Source organism: Corythoichthys intestinalis, chromosome 18 (genome assembly GCF_030265065.1).
Source record: "Corythoichthys intestinalis isolate RoL2023-P3 chromosome 18, ASM3026506v1, whole genome shotgun sequence".
Taxonomy (NCBI): Eukaryota; Metazoa; Chordata; class Actinopteri; order Syngnathiformes; family Syngnathidae; genus Corythoichthys; species Corythoichthys intestinalis.
The window spans coordinates 8,146,531-8,174,389 of NC_080412.1; the positions used below are offsets into that span (position 1 = coordinate 8,146,531).

At 38.4% G+C, this 27,859-nt stretch overlaps 1 protein-coding gene across 4 annotated transcripts in view; it reads left to right on the forward strand.

Annotated features, from left to right (window-relative positions):
- Positions 1-27,859, forward strand: part of arhgap32b (Rho GTPase activating protein 32b) — a 232,415-nt gene that overhangs the window by 102,582 nt on the left and 101,974 nt on the right. For 3 of the 4 annotated variants that reach the window (XM_057820954.1, XM_057820953.1, XM_057820955.1), the window contains exon 6: positions 24,249-24,335. In XM_057820954.1, coding sequence (XP_057676937.1) covers positions 24,249-24,335 — 87 coding nt within the window. Of the gene's footprint in view, positions 1-16,187; positions 16,230-24,248; positions 24,336-27,859 lie in introns of those variants that run through there. The other variant, XM_057820956.1, reaches the window with a different exon arrangement.

Genomic DNA, 27,859 nt, shown 5'->3' on the forward strand with positions numbered 1-27,859 from the left:
TTTCTCACTTGACAAACATTCCTGTCCTTTACTGCCATTTTAACTGATGAGTTTTCTGCTCGAATAAATGCTTCCCAAAAAGAGTTTTGGAGGAATGTTTGGAAAACATTACTTCTCTCATAAAAGGTAGTTGAGCTTGAAAAATAAAGAAATAAATCTATTGAGAGTTTTTGGGTGGTGAAATGAGACCATTTATCAGATAGGGTTGTAAATCACCAATTTCATGATTCTATGGACAGTTATACAGTATTTGCCGATATTACAAAGTGCCTCGATTCGGTTCAATTTAAGGGCCCTTGTTCGGTTTCATACAGTATTATTAGTTACATTTTACCAAAAGCAGGATTGTCAAACTCATTTTTATTACTGACCACATTTTGTTATGGTTTGGGGGAAAGCATCATGACAGCAAATCCATATAAATATATGAGATTGATGATTAACTCGGTGGCTGCTGTTGAAAGTAATAGGCAAACCAGAACTTCTTGTCCATTGACAGCATATTACGATTTTCCAATACTAAGGAAACAGATCAATAACCTACATAGAATACTAACTGCTTTATTGTTATTTAATAATTAACACATAGGATGTCTATTACGGTCTGTGGCACTGAAAACATGATCATTCAATGCCATAAATAAAATGCATTATTATTATTACTATCCCTCCCAGTTCAAATGGATTTGACATCTATCGCTGTCAATGGCAGTAAATGAGGTAAATATACACAACAAATATAGTGATACCTGGGTGTCAAATCTGAAGCTTATATTAACTCACTTGCTCCCAAAAACATATAAAACGTTCTATTTTTAATTGTTTCAGTGTCCCAAAAACGTATTTATATGTTTTCTACGTTTTTTTTCACAAGAGACGTCTCTAGGTTCTGATGCAAGTTCGCTCCAAAGCACAACGCTCAAAATCCATTTTAAAGCAATAAAACTGGCCACTGGAGGGCAGTAGCGCATTTGGTAAGAACTCATATCGGACCATGAAAGGAAATGAATGAAGTGAAATAGTCAGTAAACGGAACAGAAACAACAAAATTGCAATAACTGCATTTACCATTAAAGTGAAGTCTAACTGTAACGGTAGTCTTGAAACAAATCTGAATAAAGAAAAACATTGCAATAGAATAATGCAAACTGGTTAAACTAGTAGCTCAGATCTGTCATGACAGAACATCGCTTCAATGATATCTGGCGCCGTCTAGCGTCGTGAATGGGGAGAGTGGCTGAGATCTGTCATGACAGAACATCGCTTCAATGATATCTGGCGCCATATAGCGTCGTGAATGGGTATAATGTCTGTACCGCGAATATAAGATGACCCCCTCTTTTTCAGTGTTATTCCAAGACAGAGCTTTTTCCGTTGAAAATTCTTGTGAATAAATGCTAAACTCCCTGAATTCTTTACAGATATGGACGTAAAACAGTCTTGATTCTTGGTTAAAAATAAAAAAAATGTGTAGGAAGCATTTATTTTACGTAAATATTGCGAACGATGATGCAAGTTTAAGGAAATTAGAGGCCGCCAAATGTAAACAAAGAGCTTTTTTTGTTTAAAATTCATGTGACTAATTGCTCAAATCCCTGAATTCTTTATAGATATAGTGGACACAGTCTCGATTCTTGGTTAAAAGCAACACAAAAAAACAAACCAAAACATGCAGGTAGCATTTATTTTACGTAAAAATGTCGAATGTGCTGCTAGTTAGGTCACTGTGGCGGCCACCTTAGTACAACAAAGAGCTTTTTCCGTTGAAAATTCTTGTGAATAAATGCTTAAATCCCTGAAATCTTGATAGATATGGACCTAAAACAGTCTTGATTCTTGGTTAAAAGCGAAAAACAAAAACAAAAAAACGTGCAGGTAGCATTTATTTTACGTAAATATGGCGAAGTATAGTGCCAATGCTCTAGCGGCTAATTTCTCCCATTGATTTTTTTTCATCATATTTCAAAATGCATGCATGGTACGAAAAATATAATACTTATCTTGAATCCTCGAACAAATCACTCTTAAGACGATTCTTCCTCATTGTATGCAATACAGCTTTCGTACTTTTTCAACATAAATCCGGCGTTAGATCGCTGAATGTGTTGCTGCAACCGACTGCAAATAACTGATGTGGATTGTGGGATGGTCCCTTGCTTGAAGGCGTCGCACACTGAAGGTCGAATCTGACCCGTCAATCATTATGAACTCTATGAACGAGTGACGTCAGAAACCGACAAATGCTATGCTAAGATGCGACTAATCCGGTCAAAGACAAGCCATAAAGAACTTAAACTTTATGTCCATGTCCATATTAAGGTCGTTTTCACAGGCCTAAACCAGAATTCCTTTCATTCAGTTTAAATACCTTTCTGCAGATTTTCCTCCCCATTTCCAACTCCGTGCCGACGAAGGTGCAAGTTAACAAGAGAATCGATGTGATTTTCAGAATAAGGCGTATAAAGGAACAATTTGTATTTGACAGGCCATTTCAGACGACTTATGGCAAATAGTGTGTAAATATTAAGATATATGGCGGAAAACACAGACAAGACTGAAAAAGGAGTTTCTGCTCTTGCATTCCTCTTTAAAATAAACTGTATTTTAAGCCAAAAGAACTGTTGTGTTTGATAGAACAATATGTCTATATGCTGCAATAGCAGATTCATGGCGCATTAAGCCCCTGAACTGTTTTTAAGATGCCCGTTACACCCTGGAAACCCCTGTTTACAGACGTCACGCAACCGCTTTTGTTTCAACCCAGCCATATAAAGAAGGTAAGTAATCATATTTATTATTCAAAATGTCATTTTTAGCTTACAATCATTAATTGATGTCTTATATTTTGTTTTAAAATTTAAAAAAAGACTGAAAAATTATTCACTCGCATATTTTAAACTTCTAAACAAATTTCGTCACAATGAAAAAAATGGTGTCTGTAAATAAGTCCCAGATATCTACCTCATAACTATCGCTTAATTGTATTTTTTTCAGTTTTTTTTTTTTTTACGGTCGCATTTTCCCCAGTATTTTAGATGATAAATAAATGATCCAAACAAAGACAAATTGAAAAAAAAAAAAAGTTTAAAAGGCTAAACATATAAAAAAGGAAATCTCAACCACTCCATGATGTCTGTGATTTCTGCATTGCGACCCTTGTTATATTACCATGTTTCACCCATTGAAATCCCCAAAAATCCGGCTTTGGCCATTCACAGCTGTGTCTTGACACTCGGTGATACATGCTACATGGAGTTTTTGAATCGAAAAGAGGTAAATACGCGATAATATCCCATTTAAATCATGGCGTCTTTAATCATGCTCTCTCATGCTTTTGACTCCAGTTAGGGTTTTGCTGTTTATAAATTTTTCATTTTAAAAAATGGCCTCATGTTGAAAAAATTTCTTCCCCCAGAAAATTGAGATTTTAAGCTTTCCAATGATGTATCATACATACATATCGGACAATTTTGAAATTTGGCCAAATTTTTCCACTATATACTGTATATTCTTTTGGACGTCGTTTTAAATTATACAAATTACAAATTAGAACCTATCTATAAATGTTTCCAAAAAAAAAAAATCTAATTTGCAATGCGTGGCTGCTTTTATTTTGGTGTGGCGGTGCGCCACAATCTTTTCTATGTAGGGGAAACCCTGGTGATCTATTAACAGACACAATTTTTTTCATTGTGAAGTAATTTGTTTAAAAGTGTAGAATATGCGAGCGAATAATTTAAAAAAGTTTTTAAAGTTTTTTTTTTTTTTTTTTTTTTTACTAAATATTGGACATCAATTAATGATTCTAAGCTAAAAGTGATAGAAAATTTAAATAATAAATGTGATTACTTACCTTGTTTTTATGGCTGAGCTAAAACAAAAGCGATGTGTCCTTAGACTGGTGCGTATTCCGCGATGAAACTGCTATGACCGCATCTAGACATATTGTTCTATCAATCACAATATTTTTTTTGTCTTAAAATACAGTAGTTTATTGAAAAGTCGGTGGCACGAGAACAAACTTTTTTCAGCCATGTGTGATTTTTCCACCCTTATTAAACAAAACAACTTCCGTCAATCACAGTTTACATATTCTGTGGCAGTGGATTTAAAATCTTCTTGAATTAACTGTTGTCTATTTGTGTTAAACAGTATTTTCTATTCTATTCTATTCTATTCTATTCTATTCCTATTCTTTCTTCATTTGACTATTGTCTCTATTTGTCTTATTTTTGCATTTACAATTTTGTACCCAGCAGCCTGCACAAGGCTGTTCAAGTTACTGACAATGTCGCTAATTTGCAAAAGAAACCGAGCTTACTCAGCGCTCCTCAAGTGCGGGGACATGACTCATTGGAAGTTGCACTAAAAATAAACACTGGCATCATTGACCCCAAAATGTTGATTCTCTGTATGGAATTTAGTGGCGAGCCTATAAATCCTTTGGCTCTTGAAGTTATCTTGTTGTAATGAGTAGAGTACAAGCTTTCTTGTTTTTCTAAAGTCTTATATTTTCTGAGCATCCGCTTACATGCTTGGCTACTATGAAAATATTTGCAATAGTATTGCTTGGCCCTTGCTTTTTCCTCATGTTTTGAACTGTGCATGCCTGCAATTTCCTTAATTCTTCAGCGTTGCCAAACTCCACTTCTAAAGAAAACATCACTGGCTAGACATAAAAAGTATACCGGATATTGCTTTATGCATCTGTTAGGAAGTCATTCTAGGATATAGGACAAAACTACTAATAAACAGAAAAAAGCAAGGCATTTTTTATCCTTCTGCTGTGAATTGGAATGTGTTTATGTCTAGTAGACGGCCAATCCGTTTGAACTGGGAGGGTGGCAGCGAATGCCATCCCTCCCACTTCAAACAGATTGGACGTCTATGGCCGTCAGTCGGAGCCCACAAAAGACGGGCTGTGAATGATTTGATGTTGTACACGTACAATTCAGTCCAAATGAATTTGGATGTTTAGCGCTGTCAATGGCAGCTAACGTAGACACTACTATACTGCAAAAACACACCTCCTTAAAACTAGTTAAATTCGCTTGTTTTCACTGTAAATCTACTAGAAATAAGTAAAATTATCTGCCAGTGCTCCAAGTAAATTTTATACAGATTTCATGAAAAAAGAAAAAGTTAACTGAAAATAAGTTTTACAGACTTATGTTACGCAATAAATTATCTTGTTTAATCTTAAGAACGTTTCTACCAAGCTTTTTTTAATTCAAGAATATACATTGTTCAAAACTTTATTTTGATTTTTCTTGATTTAGGTGAAAAATGACCAACTTTTAGACACACGGGCTTAAAAAGAACAAATAGTAATACCGTATTGGCCTGAATATAAGACAGTGTTTTTTGCATTGAAATAAGACTGAAAAAGTGGAGGTCGTCTTATATTCGCGGTCTAGACATTATACCCATTCACGACGCTAGATGGCGCCAGATATCATTGAAGCGATGTTCTGTCATGACAGATCTCAGCTACTCTCAAGTTTAACCAGTTTGCATTATTTTATTGCAATGTTATTTCTTATTCAGATTTGTTTCAAGACTACAGTTACAGTTAGACTTCACTTTGATGGTTAATGCAGTTATTGCAATTTTGTTGTTTTATCACAATAAATTGGTTTATTTACATTTCAAAAACCAGAAGCCATTCATTTACGAATGTGATTGCACTTTAGTTTACATATTTAAATGTTCAGATATTAAGATTTGAATCAGGCAAAATAATATGCTTTTTCTCTCAAATATGTTGTTATAATCATTTGTTTCAGATGTACTGTAATTCTTTTCTGTATAACAATTAATCTGGTGTTCAAAAAGTCTTTTTTTCAAACTTGAGTCTTGAAAAAGAGGGGGTCGTCTTATAATCAGGGCCGTCTTATATTCGGGCCAATACGGTAGTTACGTAAGTGGAATAATCTGACACATTAATCTGTTAATTAGTCTTTCTCAAAACAAGATGGAGAAAATTATTTGACCAAATTTATGAAAAATTATCTGAATAAATTTGCAGTGTATAATGGGGCTGAACTATATTGGTAAAAACATATATTGTATATTGCGACTGGGTTTGGGATACATATATATATATATATATATATATATATATATATATATATATATATATATATATTGCAATAAATTGAAACCCTAAACCCTAAAACTAGAAGACATTTTCACCAAATGACTTGAATAGCTCTTTTTAGGAAGACTGGTTGACTCATCATGTTTTTGTATTAGTGTATTGCATTCAGTATTTTATTAGATTGTTTTTTCTGAGTTTCCCCCTTGTTATTCCCATTTATCCTTGTATTCTTAATTTTTCCCTTTATTTTGTATTCTTTAACACTTAAGAATTTTATTTTAGTTTTTTTGTTGTTGTTGTTGCATTATAAATTTAGGGTGGTTAAATTTACTTGTATTTTTAATTTATTATTAATTTATTTAAGAACTTTAAGAGTGCAAAAAATAGCAAAACCGCGATATATGATTGTATTCATATAATACTGTTTAATCCAGGCAAAGGGGCTTTATCTGTGAATGATGAAAACTGATGTACAGTGAGGACCAGTAGTATTTGCACCCCTTGTGATTTTGCAAGTTCACCCTCTTAGAAAATAGGGAGAGGTCTGAAATTTCAATCATAGACGCATTTCCACTTATAGAGACATAATCCAAAAAGAAAAATCCAGAACTCTCATTGCATGATTTTTCAATAATTTATTTGTTATTTACTGGGGTTCATAAGTATTTGTACCCCTGAGAAAATCAGTGCTAATATTTAGTGCAGAAGCCTTTGTTTGCAATTACAGAGGTCAGACTCTTTCTGCAGTTATTCACCATGCAAACAGGGATTTTGCCCATTGCTCCACACAAATCTTCTCCAGATCTGTCAGGTTATCTGGCTGTCGTTGAGAGACACGAAGTTTCAGCTCCATCCAAAGATTTTCAATTGGATTGAGGTCTGGAGACTGGGTAGGCCACTCCAGGACCTTGATATGCTTTTTTACGCAGACACTCCTTGGTCAGCTTGGTTGTGTGCTTCAGATCATTGTCATGTTGGAAGATCCAGCCACGAATCATTTTCAAGTCTATGACTGATGAAAGGAAGTAGTGGCTCAAAATCTCGATACATTTCAATTCAATTCAATTCCTTTATTGTCATTGCAAGCAGAGCAAACAACGAAATTGGAAAGCTACTCCGTGGGACCATAAAACACAAGACTATAAAATAACACACAACTAAAATATATCACTGAATAAAAGACAAGAATAAATTATTGTGCAAAAGTCGCTACATAGCAGCATCATGAGGAATTAGTGCTGTTCAGTATGAAGAACGCGGATGGCCCTAGGAAAAAAACTATCTCTGAGTCTAGTTGTACGTGACCTCATCGCCCTATATCTCCTGCCAGAGGGCAACAGTTCAAACAGGTGATGGGCAGGATGGGAAGAGTCTTTAATAATGTTCCTAGCTCTTTTAAGGTGTCGCGCAGCAGCAATGTCCTCCAGAGGTGGCAGAGAGGAGCCAATAATTTTCTCCACTGCTTTCACCACCCTCTGCAGTGATTTTTTTGTCCGCTACCGAGCAGGTTCCATACCACGTTGGGATGCAGTAGGTGAGGATGGACTCAATAGCTGCTCGGTAGAAGGCAGTCATTAGTTCCTTGCCCGTGTTGTTCCTTCTGAGGCCCCTCAGAAAGTGGAGTCTCTGGCGAGCTTTCCTCACTATGGCCGAGGAGTTAGCTGACCAGCAGAGGTCATCAGATAGGTGTACGCCGAGGAACTTAAAGGTCTTTACACGCTCCACGCGTACTCCGTTTACCCAGAGAGGTGCCGGTTCCAAGGCAGGCACCTTCCTGTAGTCCACTATTAATTCCTTGGTCTTGGTGGAATTCAGAACCAAGTTGTTCTCCGAGCACCATGCTGACAGTCGCTGTACCTCATCTCTGTAGGCGGTTTCGTCTCCTCTGGAGATGAGACCAACAACAGTTGTGTCGTCAGCAAATTTTATGATGGTGTTTGATGAGTGGACAGGTGTACAGTCGTGGGTATACAAGGAATAGAGAAGCGGGCTCAGCACGCAGCCTTGAGGGGCTCCAGTGCTAAGTTTGATGGTATGGGATGTGTAGTGGCCGAGTTTAACATACTGTGAGCGGTTAATCAGAAAATCCTTGACCCAGGAACAAATGGAGGGGAGGAGGCCCAAGTTAAGCAGTTTGGTCACCAGGATGTCGGGGATGATGGTATTGAATGCGGAGCTGAAGTCAATGAAAAGCATCCTGACGTAGCACTGCTGTTGTTCCAAGTGGCCATTCACCATTCATCCTCTGCTTTATACAGTACAGTTAGGGATGGGAATCGAAATCCGATTCCAATTCAGAACCGGTTCCGAGTGTTTCGAGGCCTCGACATCACAATGAAAAAGCCTTAACGATCCCTTTAACGATCCCTAAAGACGCATATTGCGTCGTGACGTGTCTTGTTGTCCAGACGCATCAAACTAGCATGGCGCCAAGAACCACTCGCTCCAAAGTTTGGCTACACTTCACCAGGAAAAAGGGTGGAAATGAAAGGTTACGATAGTTTAGCACGAGCGTTGCCGCCGTAAACATAACAATGACGTAGGTTCGAACGCTCGAAAGTGTGTCTTCACTTCACGAGGAAAAATTACAACAAAGCGACTTGCAGTCTTTGCGAGATGGAAATAACTGCATCGGGAGGGAATAGACTGCACTGTCCTCACCGAGACGCTAAGGCTCAATCCTGGCTATACAGCTAGCTAAACTCCCAAATGACGATGCAGAAGACGTTGGTATGATTTGCTGACTTTATTCAACCATCACTTGAAACTAAAAATAGAAATGAAACAAATCAATTTCGTCCCCAATAACAAACAGGTTCGCATCAACGTAAATCAGCGATGATTAGCTGCTAACACAGTCATAACAAACAGTTAGCATGCGTTCGCTAGCATTAGCACATCGTTTAAACCACTACACAACTGGATTTAAGTGTCCGATCGCGAGTGGAAACACACAACAACAACACAGAAGATGATACATACAGGCGTTGGCTCTGTGGATATTTTACAAACATTAACAAAGAACGTAGGCTCGTGGCAGTGTTTCCCTTTCTCACTAACTCGCTCACTGGCTTGGATGCGGCATTTCTTCTTCTTCGCGCTCTTCTTCGCGTGAGGAAGCGCAAGGGTGCCATCACTTGAGCGTGAAAGCGCCATAAAAACTAAAAGGCATGCATTTCAATATACTGGTAAATAAAAACAGGGGTCCCCAAACTATGGCCCGCGGCTCCATATTTGGTCTGGCCCCATGAACAATTCCAGAGAGCATTTTGAATTTTTTTTGTTTTTTTCTCCCTCAGTAGTGTTATTTATTTCCTGGCCTTTTTCAGTGAATAACTCAGAGAGGGTTATTTGGTTATTATCTATTTAACTAATAGTGCTATTATTATTTGTTATTATTATATTATATTATTATTTTTATTTTATTTACTTTTGTTCCGAGAAGAATCCACAGAGGGTTATTTGATTGTGGCTTTCTGAAAAACAATAATTTTTTTACATTTCGCACTCCTGCGATTGTCACACTTTTTCTGTTACAAACTGACCCCGGCCTCTCATCAGAGAAGGGAAAAGTTATTTGGCCCTCACAGGAAAAAGTTTGGGGACATTGCCAAAGGCCGAACAACGACCTATATGCCAAAATATACCAATATTTTTTATTTCTATTAGAAAAATGTTTCAGTAAAATGTATGAAAATGCATTTGCCACTTATTGCCACAGTTAACATTGAGGCTTTGGGCCTCTTTTGACCTCGTTGTGAGTTTGTAAGGTTGTGACTTCTGATTAAACAAACTTGATGCCAATCAAAATGTTTGTTCTTCTTTTTCCCGAAATTAGAATCGATAAGAGAATCGATAAAGAATCGAATCGTTAAGCAATATCGATAATGGAATCGGAATCGTAAAAATCGTATCAATTCCCATCCCTAAGTACAGTCATCCTGTCTCCTTTGCTGAAAAGCAGCCCCAAAGCATGAGGTTTCCACCTCCATACTTCACTGTGGGGATGGTGTTCTTAGGATTGTACTCATCTTTCTTTTGCCTCCACACACGACGAGTAAAGTTTACACCAAAAAGTTCTACATTGGTCTCATCTGACCACATGACTTTCTCCCATGACCCCTCTGCATCATTCAGATGGTCCCTGGCAAACTTCGCATGTACTGGCTTCAACAGGGGAACCTTCTGAGCAATGCATGATTTTAAACCATTGCAGCAGAGTGTTCTATTGACGGTAGCCTTTGAAACTATGCATCCAGCTCTCCTCAGGTCATTGTCCAGCTAGTTCTAGGCTGAGCCCTCACTTTTCTCATCACGAGAGATGCCCCACGAGGAGAGATTTTACATAGAGCCCCAGTCTGAGGTAGATTATCAACCATGTGTAGCCTTTCCATTTTCGTACAATTGCTGCAACTGTTATTCTCACCAATGCCCTAAAATTAACTCATTGTCTGGCATTGGCGGCCACTGACGGCCATAGACGTCCGATCTGTTTGAAGTGGGAGGGATGGCAGCGAATGAACAAATGTTCATTCGCTGCCACCCTCCCAGTTCAAATGGATAGGACGTCTACAAGTGATAAACTCATTACAATATAGAGCAGAAGAATTAGAAGAGCTTGTTTTTCTGTTTGTTAGTTGTTATGTAGGGAGGTTGTTCGTAGTATTCATGAATGACTCAAGAGGGCAGTCTACTGATTTCAAATTGGAGATTTTTACTGTAGTGATGAATAAGTAAATGCTAAAAGATATCTCATGCCAAAATGGAAGGATTGCTCAATGTCCCTTTGTGGTTGACTTTCCTGGGATTTCTCGAAGGTCAAGTCACATGTTTTTTGGTATCTCTTTCACCCATCTCGGGCGTAACAGAGTGCAGTGTTGAACTAAGTGGGTCAACATTGGATTATTATTTTGATATTCATAAGCAGATTTGTGTTCAAGAATTATTTGATTCTCCTGCAACCACTCTAATCAAATGATGTTGCATTTTTCAGTGATGAAAATGCATTTCACTTTTTTTTTTTTTTTTTTTTGCAAAAAACTACTTTCAGTACAAAAAATGACCTCTGCAGGTTTCAGGCCTCTTCTGGCTCATGTGTCCTCCTCAGTGGGTGTGACCATTTGCATACATTTCCACTCAGCTCTCCAGCAATAGCTATATGTAATTAAATTCATATGTGGATGGCACAATATGTCATCACAGCTAGTGGAATGCACTGTATTCGTTTTTAGGGATTTAATTTCAACTTGAAAGCACAGTTGGGACATGTTTTGTAAGAGTTTTTTTTTTTTTTTTTTTACCACACCATAATTTGTTACTTGAGTAGATTTGTGAAGAAGAAACCCCAAAAGGTAGACAATAAGGGAAATTAGCCATTGGCTGTGGTTTTTGAAGTTCACTGGCCCAGGTCAACGAATCAGTTGTCGATCCCAATAATCACGAAAAACATTTTTTTTCGTAGATTTAATGAAGTGTGTGGCAAAACGGTGCAAAAACATGAATCTAGTGCAACTAATCCAAATCCATAATCATTCCATAATCACTCCAGGCTTGCCAGTTACCGTATTTCAACTTTACGGGGTGCACCAGCCTGGAACACAAATTACAAGGGGTGTAACGGTACACAAAAATCTCGGTTCGGTACATACCTCGCTTTTGAGGTCACGGTTCGGTTCATTTTCTGTACAGTAAGAAAACAAAATGCAAAATATAAATGTGCTAGTTGTTTATTACACACCTTTGTGCTTTCAACAATAGGAACATTAGCCAATACAATGCTAGAATTCTGCTCAAAAAGTAGCGGGTATTTAAAGATAATCCAACAACAATTTGCCTTTCAGACCCCGCGTATTGGTCAGCTTTCTTTCTGAAAAAAGAAGTCCTGTGCTAAAGAGAAAAGCAATCCCAATGACAAAGATTTTAACATGTATTTTACAAATGAAATGCCTCAAAGAATCTTTTTTTTCTTCTTATGAATGGTTTTCAAAAGCTTTATTGGTCGATTTTCTCAAGTTAAAGCGCCACACAGAAATAAATTTAATTGTTTAAGCAGGATCTGTGTATTCTTCTTCTTATTTAATTACAGGTGTTTTAGCTCATTTCAATTTAATTTATTTAAATGGCATATTATTAATTTTATTATGTGTTTATATTTTACAAATGTGATGTAGTATTCATTTATATTGTATATTTTATGTTGTATAACTTTAGTTCCTATGTGAATGTTAGTTCCTTCTTGTTTTGTTGTGGTAGGAGGGTTTTGTATTGAACACGGGACCGTGTTGCTTATTATTATAGCAGAAAAGACCGCAGTAAATCAACAAAGACAAGTCAACTGTGCCCCGATCTACCACTCAAGAGATCTGATGGACTCAAAAAGTAGGTTAAGATTGCATATAAGTTTGAAAATCGACCGGATCCACTGTATTTTTACACAAGTGACTTCTGGCCCGATCCTAGCTACCGGTAGTAGTATTGACGCAGGAATGCCGCGTTTCGCGTCAAATAATAAACTGCCGTTCTTTTCGCGTGTGTCGCATTGAGCCGCTTCTGGGACGCGGCCGCACTGCGACTGGTGTGCATTGGCTGATTGACTTTAACGCCTGCGTTTCACTGCGTTCTCGCGGGGGCCACGTTGTCGCGCCGTTGACGTTTCTGGGTTATACTGTCCTACCGTGTTGGTCCTCATTATAGGAGAGAAGGCAGAGTAAATATAATCTACACACAGAAACTGTAACCCGATCGACTCACAGCCTCGAAAAGTAAGGATTACATTACGTCAGAAAATCGTTCGGTACGCCACCGTTCCGAACCGAGCATCACGTACCGAAACGGTTCAATACAAATACATGTACCGTTACACCCTTAATGCCTATACAACACACAGCTGACCTTGAGATGCTCTTTTTCACAAGAAGGTGCGAAAACATTAGCTGTTTCAAAGGCAGTACTTATTCCTCTCAACAATACAATACAATTTACACTGCTGGAATGAATTCCACATTTTCTGGAAACAAACAAAGTGTTTTTAGAAATAAGACTTCTTTTAACCAATGTACTTTGTTTTCACAGATTTCTGTACTATTTTGCATGTTTGTAATATTACTGCTGTACTTAATCCTGGTTTTAAACGTTCTGCATCTGGAATAACTTTTGTACACCACCAGACAACGCACAACTTGACATGAAAATACGGTACATATTAGCAAAGTCGCTAATTAGCATAGTGCTCAGCGCTAACTAGTAACATCTCAAAAACAACAATAAAAGCTAAACATTGCAAGAGAGTTTGTGTATTCAATTCTGATCACACGGGACTTCGCAAAACACTAGGGGCTTTTTCCACTTAACACGACTTGAACCTACTGATGGACAACTGAAAGACAAGGAGCAACAAACGATCTCTCTTCCCCTCTCGCTCTAAAAAATAACTTGCGCACAGAAGAGGACCCGAAGCGCGACCAACGGGTCCCTGCCTGTCTCATCCACCAATTTATTTTGAACTGGAGTAATCTCTCGCTCAGTGACTTCCGCTGCAGCCATCATAACGTTTTGGGTCCGATAAATGTGTCCGGGCGGCAGATGTGTCTTGAATTTCGTTGCGCTACTAGCGGCTGTCATGAAGTTATTAGGGAAAATCATCGTTTTTGAACATTTATGAATCGTAATCGAATTGTCACGTGTCGAATCTCGTGCATCTAATAATCAATTTCTTTTTGGGCACACGGCTAGTGCTAAGTAGTAACGTCTGATCAACAAAGAATACAAACATTATAATTAGGGTTGGGCATCGTTTGAAATTGAACGATTCCGATTCCACGTTTTGATTCCGGTTCCGAACGATTTCCGATTTTCTTAAGAGGCAGGCTCAAAAAAAAAAAAAAAAAAAAAAATGCAGGGTCCAAAACATTGCATAGTTTATATTAAAGTTTTAACTTCTCGACGTTTTTTTTTTTTTTTAATTAAATGAACTTCTCACAGGGCTAATTATAACTTGTATGTGAATATCAGTCTTTAAACTCGAGCAATTTTTTAGCGCTCGGCGGTCAGGGCATCGAAACAAGGAATCGAAATTAAAACATTCGAACGATTCCGGGAGCATCGGAGTGTTAGAACCGGTTCCCATCGATGCTCGATGCCCTACCCTAACTACAATTGGCTTCATTTACTCACCTCTGATGGAGACACAATGGATCTAACAACACAAATGACAATCTAAATCTCGACACTTTGTAATATTACTATATTGATTCAGCAACCCAACCTGAGTGTAGCATTGAACTCTCTCTCTTGTCCTAATCACTGCATGTACCCTCAGCCTCACATTACACAAACACTGACCCAAATGAGACGCTCAAAGCTGCCGGCAAAAATGGGTTATCAAATTAGCTTTTATCGTCATCAAAAAACGGAAACAATGAGAATTAATGTGAAAAAGTAGGGCTGTCAAACGATTAAAATTTTTAATCGAGTTAATTACAGCTTAAAAATTAATTAATAGTAATTAATCGCAATTCAAACCATCTATAAAATATGCCATATTTTTCTGTAAATTATTGTTGGAATGGAAAGATAAGACACAAGACGGATATATACATTCAACATACGGGTATATAAGTACTGTATTTGTTTATTATAACAATAAATCAACAAGATGGCATTAACATTATTAACATTCTGTTAAAGTGATCCATGGATAGAAAGACTTGTACTTCTTAAAAGATAAATGTTAGTACAAGTTATAGAAATTTTATATTAAAACCCCTCTTAATGTTTTCGTTTTAATAAAATTTGTTACAATTTTCAATCAAAAAATAAACTAATAGCTCGCCATTGTTGATGTCAATAATTACACAATGCTCATGGTGTTGAAACCCATAAAATCAGTCGCACCCAAGCGCCAGCAGAGGGCGACAAAACACCAAAAAACACAGGTAACAAGTGGACATTATACTGTGCTGTCATTTTAATCTGTTTGATCGGGGCATGTGCGTTAAATGTGTCAAATATTTTAACGTGATTACCGCCCCTTAACGCGATGATTTTGACAGCCCTAGAAAAAAGATACTTTTTTTAAAAAAAGCATTAATGCATTAATTTTCCTGGGCTAGTGGTTGGAGCATTCTGGTGGCCCTGACGGTTTTCAAAGAATGTCCGGGCCAAAGGCGTTTATATTGTCGACCTCCGCTTGAGTATTATTTTGAAGTAATAAGACTCTTATTTGAGAACATTTTTTTGGCTACTTTACCCACTTCTGCTTGTGAGTTAAAATGGAGTGTCTTATTAGTTGCTGACATAACTAACAGCTGCACGAGATTCTGCTTCCTACATCAGTGTCAGGAATAATCAAATTTGAAGCCCTCAGTAGATATTTCGTTTTAGACTAGCACAGAGTTCCTGAACGCTCTGCAAGAGGGCAGTCAAAGGGGAGGAGTGTGTATGTGGAGCAAAAAAAGTACACCCATCCTCCCCACTTTTTTTCCTTTATTTTCACCCCATTCTCCCTGCGTGGACTTGTTCTCTCTGGCTCGCTCCATCCATCCTCGCTCTTTGTCCTGGGAATGTACAAACCAGGGAGGGAAAGATGAGGACAGAAGGGGGAGGGGTGAACTCGCATGTCAGACCCCCAGTCTGAAAGGAAGTACGGAGAGAATAGTATGCACGGTACAAAACACACGTGGTAGAATCCGCAGGAAAGAAAGCCTGGAAGTTTTTTCTTCATCGGCCAGATTTTGATTTTCAATAATGGAAATTCTTAAAGCAAATGATGAAAGAAGAATCAGGATTGGGCATCACAATAGATGGATGGCTGCCTGAGCCAAGAAGTGGACCATTTTTATATGACCTCACACTTTTTAAAGCTGCAAGTATTATTTTTTCCTTCTCTAAATGAGTCACAGAGCTCGGTCTGTCTGTGAAACAATCAGGAGAGCTAACATTTACCGGTTGGATTTGAGCTCCGGGCGGGTGAAACTAGACTCTTTGACGGGATGAGAAACAGAGACTGGAGACAGGTGTCGGGCATTAAAGGAGGGGGAAAGTGTTGGTGTGAATCGCCACTGCTTGAAGGGGAAGGAAAGTGAGGCAACTAAGACGTCAAAATCAAGTGAAACCCAAACTTGAAATTGCAGTGAGTACTAAAGTGTTCTTTTTACTATTGCTGTTATGTATGTACTCGCGCTGCAAAGATTTATCGATTAAATTGAATAAGTCAATTAGAAAAAAAAATCAAATCAAATAGTGCTGCAACAATTAATCGATTAACTTGAGTAATTTGACAAGAAAAAAAGCTTCGAATCAAAATTTGCTGCTTCGAGGATTCTTTTAACTATAGAGGCGTTGTGATGGTTTGTTTTGAAAGTGTTAGCATTTAGTTTTTGGTCTGGGCAGCCACACCGCCCTCTAGTGGCGACAAGGCATATGACATAACTCATCTAACATGGTCTGAACCAGCTGCTCCCTGTTAAGACCAACATAAGGCAAAGTTTTTGTTTAGGCTAATGTGATTGTTTATGCATTCGTAATTTAGTTTAGAGGTACATTGAGCAGGTTTTTTTGTGTGGAAATATGTGTTTGAATGATTTGTTAAGAGCACTGTTAAAAAAAAAAAAAGTTGGCATTTTATAGTATTTAAGCTAGTGGACTTTTGCTAATTAATATAGCCAACTGTTCTTTTGTTTTACTTTGATCCTCATTTATTCTTTTTTATGATTTTTTAAAACCGTTTGAGGCTTAGCTGAAGTAGTTTTAATTTAATGCAATTTTAGCGAGCCCTGGTTTTACATCTAAAATGTATTCGCCAACGCATTAAATGTTCCTAATCCCATTACTCAATTATTCAAACTATTTGCTAGATTAATGGAATACTAAAATTATCGATAGCTGTGGCCCTAGAATCACATTTTGCTGTGTCGAGGATTTGTTTATCTAGAGAGGCGTTATAATGATTTGTTTTGAAAGTGTTACAATTAGTTTTATTGATTTGGGTGGATACACTGCCCTCTAGTGGTAACATTGAATTTGACATAACTCATCGAACATAGCTGAATGTGGCTGCTCCCTGTTAAGACCAACTTAAGGTTGTAAGTTTTTGTTTAAGCTCACATGATTGTTTTTGCAATCGTAATTTAGTTAACATGTATTGTTGTTTTGTTGTGCTTAGATCACTTATTTATTCTACCGTGCCAGGTATTTTATTTTTTTTCAAATGCATTTATTGCTGTTGTGAAATGAAAATGCAATTTTCCATAGTTTATGCATAGTCACTTACAGTTGATTTTGGGTTACTGACAAGGAAGTGACAAAAGAGTGACTCAAGAATGTCCCCCAAATGAATAGGAAATGACTCAAAATCAAGAGGAGGTAACTTGTATATGTTTTCTAATGAACATGAAGTTACCTGTAAATGCCCACAAAAGACTGAATGCGAATGCTCTCATTTCAGTGCCATTGACGCTGCACACAGGCTGCTATTGGCAGCCTGTGAGCTAATGTAGACACTGTTCTAATGGAAGGTAGCAATTTGTTTTTTAAACAGTGACACCTTTATAAAATGATACATCCGATCTTGGCGGAAGCATATCGATAACCTTTTGGGCTACAAAGTATAGTGATACATCACCTTTTTGATATATTGTCACACCGCTATACATAAATAACAATTTTCTGACGTAAGATGGCGTCACTACAATATATCTTGTTGGAAGGCACAATTTCAGTGCTATTTGATCTCATTGTGATTATAATGTAGAGTAACTACTGGGCACAAGAAGGAGCACTTGCTAGCTCATAATGTTATTTCCATTGGAGATCAAATTGCTAGCAGTCTTGTGTTTATGGTTTCCTGCACCACTGGAAATGTCTGTGTATCTTTAGAGTAACTTTTAATAGTGTGTGGTGCAGCTTTGAGACAACCTGCTGGCATTTTTTTTCTCTACACTTCTAGTTGAATTATTTTTATTAGGGTTTTTCATTTTCTGTTGTTGTTTGCTTAATTTTCTTCTACTTTTAGACATATACTGCCATAGACTAAGTAAGCAATAAAATGAGTTGGACACGTTTGTATCATTCTATTGATTTAAGAGGCACTTAGCAAATTAGCTTGATCTCAGCTGTCAATGAATAGTCTTCACCCCCCAGAAAGTGCAGAGGTAAACAAATTTTGATGTATGTAATTGTTAAAGGTACAGTGAAATGCTCCAACAAGGACTTTTATAGCGATAGAAGACTATATTTTTTACACAAATCCATGAAAAAGAAAAAGTGACAGAAAACGCTTAATAATGAAATTAGATTAGGCAGCTTAGAAAGGAAGACTAATTAGGATCTAGTTCACTATTAAGTATTCTCTGGAGGGATTGATGTCCAAAATATCGTCTACAGTCATGTTAAAGCCACTTGCTATGGTATCTCATAGCACCTTTTAAGGCCAAGTCAAATCAATATGACTTTCACAGTGTTCCTTTTGCTTCGGTTTCTTTTCATTTTCCATTATGATGGCTTTGCATGGGACTCGATCCCAAATATTAAGGTTTTCTCATCATTCATAATTTCCTATGATAGCCAACGCAGCAGCAGCAGCAGCAGAAAAACTCACTCAACAAAAAACAACCAGATTAGTACAAGACATTTATTTAAGGGAGCTGTTTTGTTTGTACGAATTATTGATTGAAACTAGATGTGATATGATTGTACAACGTTTTGACATTCATACTTGTGTATTTGGAATTTGTGGCTATACCACTTTGGCAGAAAGAATGCAATGCAGTAAGGGCTGTAGCTAAAAGTTCCATCCTTGTTTTCTCAGTAGCCACATTTACATGCTGACTTTTATTCATACCGATTCAAATCATTCCGAATGGAAATTTCACATCAGCTGTTTACATGTCACTTCATCTATTCCGATCCAGCGTTTACATGTGTCTGCCTTTATTCCGAAAGGACGTTTGACAACTGCCGTCTGACATGCGCAGATTAATCAAAACAAAGCGTCACGTTGCAAAACATGGAGATCGATCGTCAGATCAGCTGCTGTTTTAACTTTTCGAGTGGAAACAAAACTTCAGAATGACACGCCGTTCATTTAAAAAGTTGTGTGGGTGCGCTGTGCGTGTGCTTGGAAGCCATGTTGCAAGTGACGTTACTTACGTCACCTAGTGACGTCACCACGTCAGTACGGAGCATGTTCAGAAAGTACGCAACCAGACACCATTCCGCTTCCCTGTTTACATGATATAATTTTACTTCTAATCGGTTTGGGAAAAGGAATATTCCACCCCTGTGAATCGGAATGAAATTCCATTCGGTTTGGGCCTGTTCATTCCGAATGAGGTGTTTATATGGAACACATTTATTCGGTTTGAACAAATATTCCGATTGTAATTGGAATATTTGGCTCCATGTAAACGTGGCAAGTGTCACATCTCATAAATGCACCTTCCTAACCAGCCCTGCTTTGTCGGACAAAAACACTCATAAAGAACATTCAAGGTACACATTGTTAATTTTTGCACAAATTTTGTTTAAATTATTTAGACTAAATCTTCAGGCTTATATTTAAGAAGAAATTATTCATCCATTCCTCCATTTTTACATTCCAAATTTGAATCTGTTCTTAAACTCTATTTAAAATTGTTCAAAATGTGTATAATTGATGTCCCATTGACAACCAAGCATGCTCAAGGAACCATTTTCAACCTTGATAATATTTATTCAACTTGTTAGTAGGTATGTGCCTGTTTGATATTCAGACTGTATGAAAAGCTTAAGCCAAAATATCACAGTATCACGTGATTGCAATTAAAATATGTTACTTTGAGATATCTTAAAAAAAAAAAAAAAAAAAATTCCATTGAACAGGATTTTTATTTTTCAAATTGGAACATAAGTACAATGTTAAGTTAAAATAATTTTTTAAAAAAATGAATAGAATATTTTAAATACAATTAAAATAAATGTAGTCCTTTAGGTGAGCCTAAAACCACAGCCACAGCTCAACATTATTACCATCAAAACAATATTTTCTTTTTTTTATTTTTTAAAAGCACGTGTGTATGACTCGTATCATGTTTGTATTATACTCGCACTCTGTTTCTCAACACAGACAGTTGCCAGAAATAAAAACCCACCACATGTTTGATTACCGCTAGACACACTAAACACGCTGGAGTTAACTCTCATAGCTGGTAGGAAACCTTCACGACAGTATTTACTGACCTTTAATTTTGTATAAATGCAAAATCATGTTGGAGATATTGCCTCCTCGGCAGCCACCCTCTGCAACATGTTTTACATGTCGGTTGGCCCTTTAGCTTTACTGTGGCCGAAGTATTCCCATACCAGCGATTTCGTTTTCTTCCATGGGGGGTAAAAAGTTCAGGAGTTTCCCCTCTTCCAGTACCATCTAACACAAAAAGTGTTTGGAGCATCTCTTTATGAGGTTAGGTTTTGCACCCATCACCTTATCAAAGCATTATACCTGCAATCAAGTTTCTTAAAAACGCATGTCTATATACGAATTGACTGATTTTGGGAAAAAAAAAACTTAAACATACAAATATTTAGAAAAATATTTACAATAAGCCAATTCAGTTCAATTTCTTCAGGGATGCCACTCAGTTTCGTCCTTGTACAAGACACGGGGCTACGTCACACAGCCCACATTTCCAGGGAAGGGGGGGGGCATCCTCCTTCCGCCCTTTGCGCACCGCTATCACTCTTCTCTCTCGCTGACTCATCTGAAGAAAACGACAACAAATCTGGCCCATCCTCTTCCTCGAGTTAAGGAAATAACGCAATTGCTTGCGCTATATTTGGTTTTCGATTCATTCCGCATATTTCACAAAGTTGCTTGTTCAATACAACCGGCCGTCGCTCGCTACCTCGGCTCCCTTTAGGTGGCGCCTCGGTCAGCAATGTATTAAAGGTTTTCAGATGACGTCCTACCTTTGTGACCGCACAATAGATCCTGGGATATGTAGTTTTTCGTTGTGCTTTGTTTTGAAAAAGGACAAGAAATGATGGAAATGTGGACATAAACACATGGTCCATGCAGCATTTTATTCTTTATTTATGAGGGAAATAAAACTATAAAACTCAAATGACATTATCTCCTGTTTTACATGGTCGATTGACTTTAAGTGAAAACTGTCAAGCGAGACCAACCAGCGGCACGTGGGTGACGTCATTACAGCGTGACGAGGCTTCAAAGATTATATGCGCACAGGACACGTCCACGCATGCGTAAACGCGTCGCCGCTGTCATGTCAGATTTGAAAGGGTTGATTGCCTTACCTGTCTAAAAGGTCAAAACAAGTTATCGCAAAATTCCTGTGCTGACCTCTGCGACCTTTAACCTCCTTACCCCAAACTTTAATCCTCTTCTATTTAACTCACTCACTCCGAGCCATTTTCACCAGAGCAAGGCCCTTCGCTTCCGGCCGTTTTACTGGATTTTGACTGATTTTGCGAGGCCCACAGAAAATTCTGTTCTATTGCTATATAAACATGGAACCCACCAAAAGAAAGATTAGACTCTCTTCTTTCAACAGAAAAAACATTTAGTTCATATCTTTTTCCATTCTTTAGAAATCAGCATTAGAAAATAGCTTAGTTTGAGCAATTTCCCAATATCTAATGGAGAAACAGAGCCATTTTCACCAGAGCAAGGCCCTTCGCTTCCGGCCGTTTTACTGGATTTTGACTGATTTTGCGAGGCCCACAGAAAATTCTGTTGCATTGCTATATAAACATGGAACCCACCAAAAGAAAGATTAGACTCTCTTCTTTCAACAGAAAAATTAGTTCATATCTTTTTCCATTCTTTAGAAATCAGCATAAGAAAATAGCTTAGTTTGAGCAATTTCCCAATATCTAATGAAGAAACAGAGAAATGTATGTTTTTTGTGAAAGCATACATTTAGAACATAACTTTGACTTTAACACAACTATTTTTTGCTTTCGTAACATCCCAAACATTTGTATAATGTTTTCCTTTTACAAAATATCATAAAGAACAAGACAAATAGAACTTTTGATAGCAAAGTAACAGTTTATTTCCACATAACTAACTGAGAGATGACGCTGTTGTCGCCGAGCAGACGCTGTTGTCGCCGCGAAAGCCGGGTAAACTTTTCCCTCATCATTGCCTGTCTCATAAAGAGGATTTTTTTGAGTCTCTGCGGGGTCTGCTCGGCGAGCAGCACGGACGGCAACGGCATCTTCTGCTGTACTGGTGGTCCCGGTCGTTCTACTCGGTCGTCTAGCGCCTGGGATGACGGGCGTCCTCTCGGTTGTTCTGCTCAGTCGTCCGCCGCCTGGCATCATTCCACCGGCGCTCCGACCGTGGTGCCCGGCCATTCATTGCTGTTGAATCGGGGTGCGGGTCTTACCAAATGGGCTACTGCCCTCCAGTGGCCAGTTTTATTGCTTTAAAATGGATTTTCAGCTTTGTGCTTTGGAGCTCAGTTGAATCAGGACCCAGAGATGTCTTTTATGAAAAAAAACGTATACGTCTTTGGGACACTGAAACAATTAAAAATAGAACATATTTATATGTTTTTGGGACCAAATGAGTTAATATTAAAATCCTATCATCCAAGTTTGATCATCCCTTTATTCATTCTTCAATTATATTAAAAACAAAATGAAAATATGTAAAATTCAGTTACGTTAAAAGAGCAACAGTAATACGGTCTCATAAAACCAGTTATACATTTTCCCATGTTTAAGAGATTTTGTTACGGTCCAATGAAACCAAGATTAGACTTTACATGGTGTCAGTTATGTGCCGACCAGAGGTTGCGCTAGACTTTTTCGTTGTCTGTCATTTTGACTGACAGGGTCATAAAAATCCGGTCATAATCTATTTTTACCCGTCACTTAAATTTTTAAAATGATGATAATGACATTGTGGTGACCCTTTGTTTGGCATAATTCACCTTCCGTACTTGTGTGTCCATTTGGCCGAGCGCGTTAGCGGCTACGACACAGTCACGTGACAGAGACACTTAAGAGCCACGCGCGTTCCGGCTTGAATAGAGAGTTCACAGAGAGCAGCAGAGCTACAGCGGCTAGACACAGCAATTCGAGCTAACAAGACTCTTAACATTGCATACCGCTTCAACATATTCAATAGTATTTAGTCTTCATTCATTTTAAATTAATATTCTGTCCAAACAAGCTTAACAGAGAATCCACACCGTGCCATCACACATCAAGCAGATGAATATGTAACTTTTTTTCCGCAGTGACAAAAACAGCTGACTGTGGCCCCAGTAGGTAGGTAGCCTACCATATGTAGCATATGGAACAATGAAATTAACAGTTCACCTGCTGTGGCCTGAACGTAGTTTCGCACCTTCCTCCTGGTGCGCATGGACTTGAATTGCGTGTCCGCTTGTGCAGTCCCTGTTTTTTCACCTCTTTTATCAACACCATCGTCGTTTTGGGGCTTTTTGAAGAAACTTCGGACACTCAGTTGCCTTGACATTTTTCCGAGTAAGGCCAACGACGTCATGCATCAAGAGAGACAATAGCTAATTAATATGCTCACTCGCCACCCTGTGGTCTGGGGTGTGAATTGCAACCTGTCAAAATGAAGGATGGACTTCAGTTTTTTCCATCACCGTTTTAAAAAATCGGTCAACGATGGAAAATATTCGGTTAACGCGACCCCTGGTGCCGACTGACATTTTACTGGAGCTGGAATGTGATTGGTCATTTGGGAACGCAGCCACATCGCAGTTCTGATGTTCATTCCTCCCTTAAAAAGATTTTTCATGATGACACACTACTTTGTTGTCTTTTGATTGAGGGTGATATAAATGATGAGGGAAATGAGCTGTTTCCTTTTGATTAAGATGTAATATTCTCAGATATGGGTTTCAAAGTGAGGGTCACTCTTAATTAATATCACAAGAGGACATTTAGTCATTTCAATCTTGTATGAAGCCAAATTCATTAAAGCTAGTCAAAAAGCAGAAAAAAATATTGCTCTTTATTTATTGATTTTACAGTATTTTCCAAATTTCAGATTCTGGGCCAAACTCTTGATTTTGATGGTTTTATAGTTTAAAGAAAATCTTACTTTCGTTACTTCAACTATATGGTGTAACAATGTATGTTAAATAACGACTGTGTTGTCTTCCAGTTGTCTCTCGGCGATGAACAGAGTGAAGTGACGCGGAACAGCCATGAGTCCAAGGAGCTCGTATACTTGGTTCATATTTACTGTCAGGTAAGACTTCATTTTCATGAGTTATCATAAAATATCACAATTATCAACATGGCAAACGAGAAATGGCAAAATTAAAACATCACAAAATTAAATCGCTACTGGATTGTAGAGCCGAGGAAGAGAGTCCATCACCCGTTTTTAGAAATATTTGGACTATTTTGTTGCCGATGCCGACCAAAAATGACATCTTGTCTGAGGTATAAAATTGCGCCAGCCGCCCGATTACCGAATCGCCAACACCAGACAAGTCTGTGAAAGTGTCCCCCGGGTTATTGCCGGGACCAGTGAAAAGTAATTAATTAACTTGATTAAAGTGATAATTTTAATGTTTTTTTTTTTTTCCCTCCAAAAAAAAAAAAAAAAAAAAAAAAAAAAAAACCACTAAAAAACAAGTCACACAATGTGAAGTTTAAAGGGTTTTTGGGACAATTGACCCTAGCCCAGTTCTTTACCCTAAACTTAACTAGACACAGGGATATTTCGTATGTTGCGATAACTAGATAGTAACCTTTGCTATGTGTGGAAGTCATTTAATGTTGTGAATCAACCGTTAGTTGTCAAAATTGCTCCCGTTATTGCATTAGTTCCCTTCTGTCTACTTTTGACATGTGTAAGTTGTAAAACTGTTTTATCATTTAAAGACAGATTTAAGTTTAGCTGATTTAAGAATATTTAGATAAAAAGTTACTTAGGTTCGCTAGGAAGGTTCTCTACAACAGAGCCTTCCTGAGAAGTCTCCTGCTTTAAGATGGCGACTGTTTACTAACGCATCTAGTTCTTTATCATACTTGTTGCTAATGCCGCCGTGTCTGTCATTTGAATCTAGTTCTGTATATATGTGATATTTACCGAAGCATCATGTGGGCGTGGTTTGTAGGCTATCAGCTACAGTCGGGTATTATTAGAGCCACCTAGCATAGTAGCATCGCATTTGCATCGGCGTCACACTCCCTTGCCTCCTCCCCACACCTGCTCTGCTCTCTCGTCTCCGTGAGTCTGTCTTTTTCAGACTTTTGTCGCGTCAGTCAACCCACATCGTAACGCATAGTAACGCACGCCTTTCCCACCTCAGTAACGGTAACGGCGTTGCCAAGATGAGAAAAGTAATTAATTAGATTACTCACTACTGAAGAAAATAACGCCGTTAGTAACGCCGTTATGTTCTAGCGCCGCTATTGACAACACTGCCCGGGACATCTCTCCATGTGTGAAAGCCATGACCCGGGTAAATCCCGCGTCACATTACGCAGGAATTTACCAGGAAAGGGGCTTAACTGTGGTCTGCAGGGGGCATCATTGCAACTCTAGGGGCGCCCATTATAATAGTTGACAATCACTCGCGTGCATGCGCCCCTGGCAATTTGCCGCCCCCGGTGACCATTCATCCGACCGTGCCAGGAACCGATATTGCTTATGAATACTTTTTAAAACCCCACGATGCACTGAGTCCACGAAACGTGAAAGAGATAACGGTACACCAAGAATCTTTCTGCATCCCGTTCTGTTCATAAGTCTTGCCAGAAAAAGGGATGCACAATTTAAATATGCAAGTTTAAAACACCACATTTTGTCTCTTTATTGTTAGTCGTTATTAAGGGTGGAAGCTCGGTAACTTAATCATACTCTGTTTTACATTCTCACATTCTTTGGCATTTACACTTTTGCATGATCTGTCAGGAACCCAAACAAACCAAGCCACTCCAGCTGCAGACTACTGTAGCTTTGCCCTAATCTCCTCATGTGACGTTTTAAGATTCCATCCGCAGAGGGTATTCCTTTTCCATGTCCTTGGCAACAGCACACAAGTATGTGTAGTTGGAAATTCCATCTACTTAGAGCCACTGGAAAAATGTTGGATCTTCCCTAGCACATTAGAAAACAAAAAGATGAAGACTCTCAAACAACTCTTTTTCTGTTTTTTTTGTTTGTTTGTTTGTAGAGGTGGGTATTTTGGGACACCTCACGATTCGATTACGATTCAGAGACTACGATTCGATTCTAAATCGATTATTGATGCACAACCCCCCCAGCTATTAGCTGCGTTTCATGCGTTATGCTGCGTTAATGTTTCATATATTAGTTAGAAAAATTGTACAAAAATCCTCTCACGCGTAAATAAACTACTATTTCAGTATCAAGTTAACGGTTCAAAACAGTAAATAAAATACTCAAGTCCCCATTCCGTCTCAGCAGCTTTAAACTACATTCACTTAAAGCAGTAGTGTGAAGTAAGGTTGGCCAACCATGTTTTTGAATAATATCAATTGCTAAACAGTTATAAGCATATTTTCGTTATTTTTTTTTAACGCAACCCTTCCAGATTCTTTGTTTAACCCATAGCAACGCCCTTGACAACGCAAATGCTTTTCTTTGGAAATCTTCGGAAATTACGTCACACCGGGAAGTGCGAGGGAAGTCCGCCATAGAACAGTATTGTTTGTTGCATTGCTTCTCGGTAAGATGCCACGGCGGTGTGTGGCGATGTTTTGTTCTCACTCAAACGAAAAGTTGTATGAGTGGCCAAAGGATAGCAGGGCACGTAAATGGACATCTTTCGTTCGCACGAAACGAATGAATTTCACGCCATCATCGAGTTGTGTTCTCTGCTGCAAACACTTCGAAGATGCCTGCTTCCTTAACCGGTCTGCTTATGATCAAGGATTTGCCAAAAAGTAAGTGTGATTTTTGGATAGATGACTGATGACTTTGTCAAAGCAGAGCTGCCAGCTGTTGTGGAATGAACAGTATAAGCTAGCGACGTGAGCCGAAAGTTAACTCGTGGCAATCCCCGATCATAGTTGTTGTTGCGTTCGCTAGGTTAAGCGTGTTTAAATTGTGCGTCATCTACGGTCTTGTCAGAAAGGGTTAATCCACTGTCAATCGGGAAAGGGGTGTGGATGTGCACATAAGCGGGTCGGCGTCGCGGTAATTCACGGTCACGTTGCCTTAAGAGACACACACCGCCATTGAGTTTGTGGACATTTATTTGTATTTGTATTATGTATTTCCACCTTCATGCTTCAAGCATCGCATTGCATTTGTACGGTTCGGTGTTTCTTTCACGGTGATCGCTTGATAGCCTTCTAGCTTGTATTTTACGTTCGAGCCGCTGACAGGTGACGTCGACAAGCATGTTGGTTTTAATGTCTGGCAGCGAATCAGCGAGCGCGCTGGTCACGCAGTGAATCATGGGAAATGTAGTCTCGGGACAACATTGAAGTGGTGCTTTGTAATCTGTTCGCTTGTGTGAAAAAACTACATTTCCTCACGCCATTAGACGCCTCTTCCTCCCGAGTGCCCCGAGCTGTGTTGTACTGTTCGCTCCTTGTGTTAATTAAGAAACAAAGTTGTCAGCACGTCGTGTGTTCGATACATTTGTAAACAAAAAGCTCATAACAAGACACTATGTACGATCCGTTAAACGCTGGAGTAGTAGGAGGCGAGGAGGAGATCAGCGAGAAGCAAAACTTTGCGGTCGAATGTGGCGGCAGTCCGCTATTATTTTGTTTTCTTATTGTTGCTAC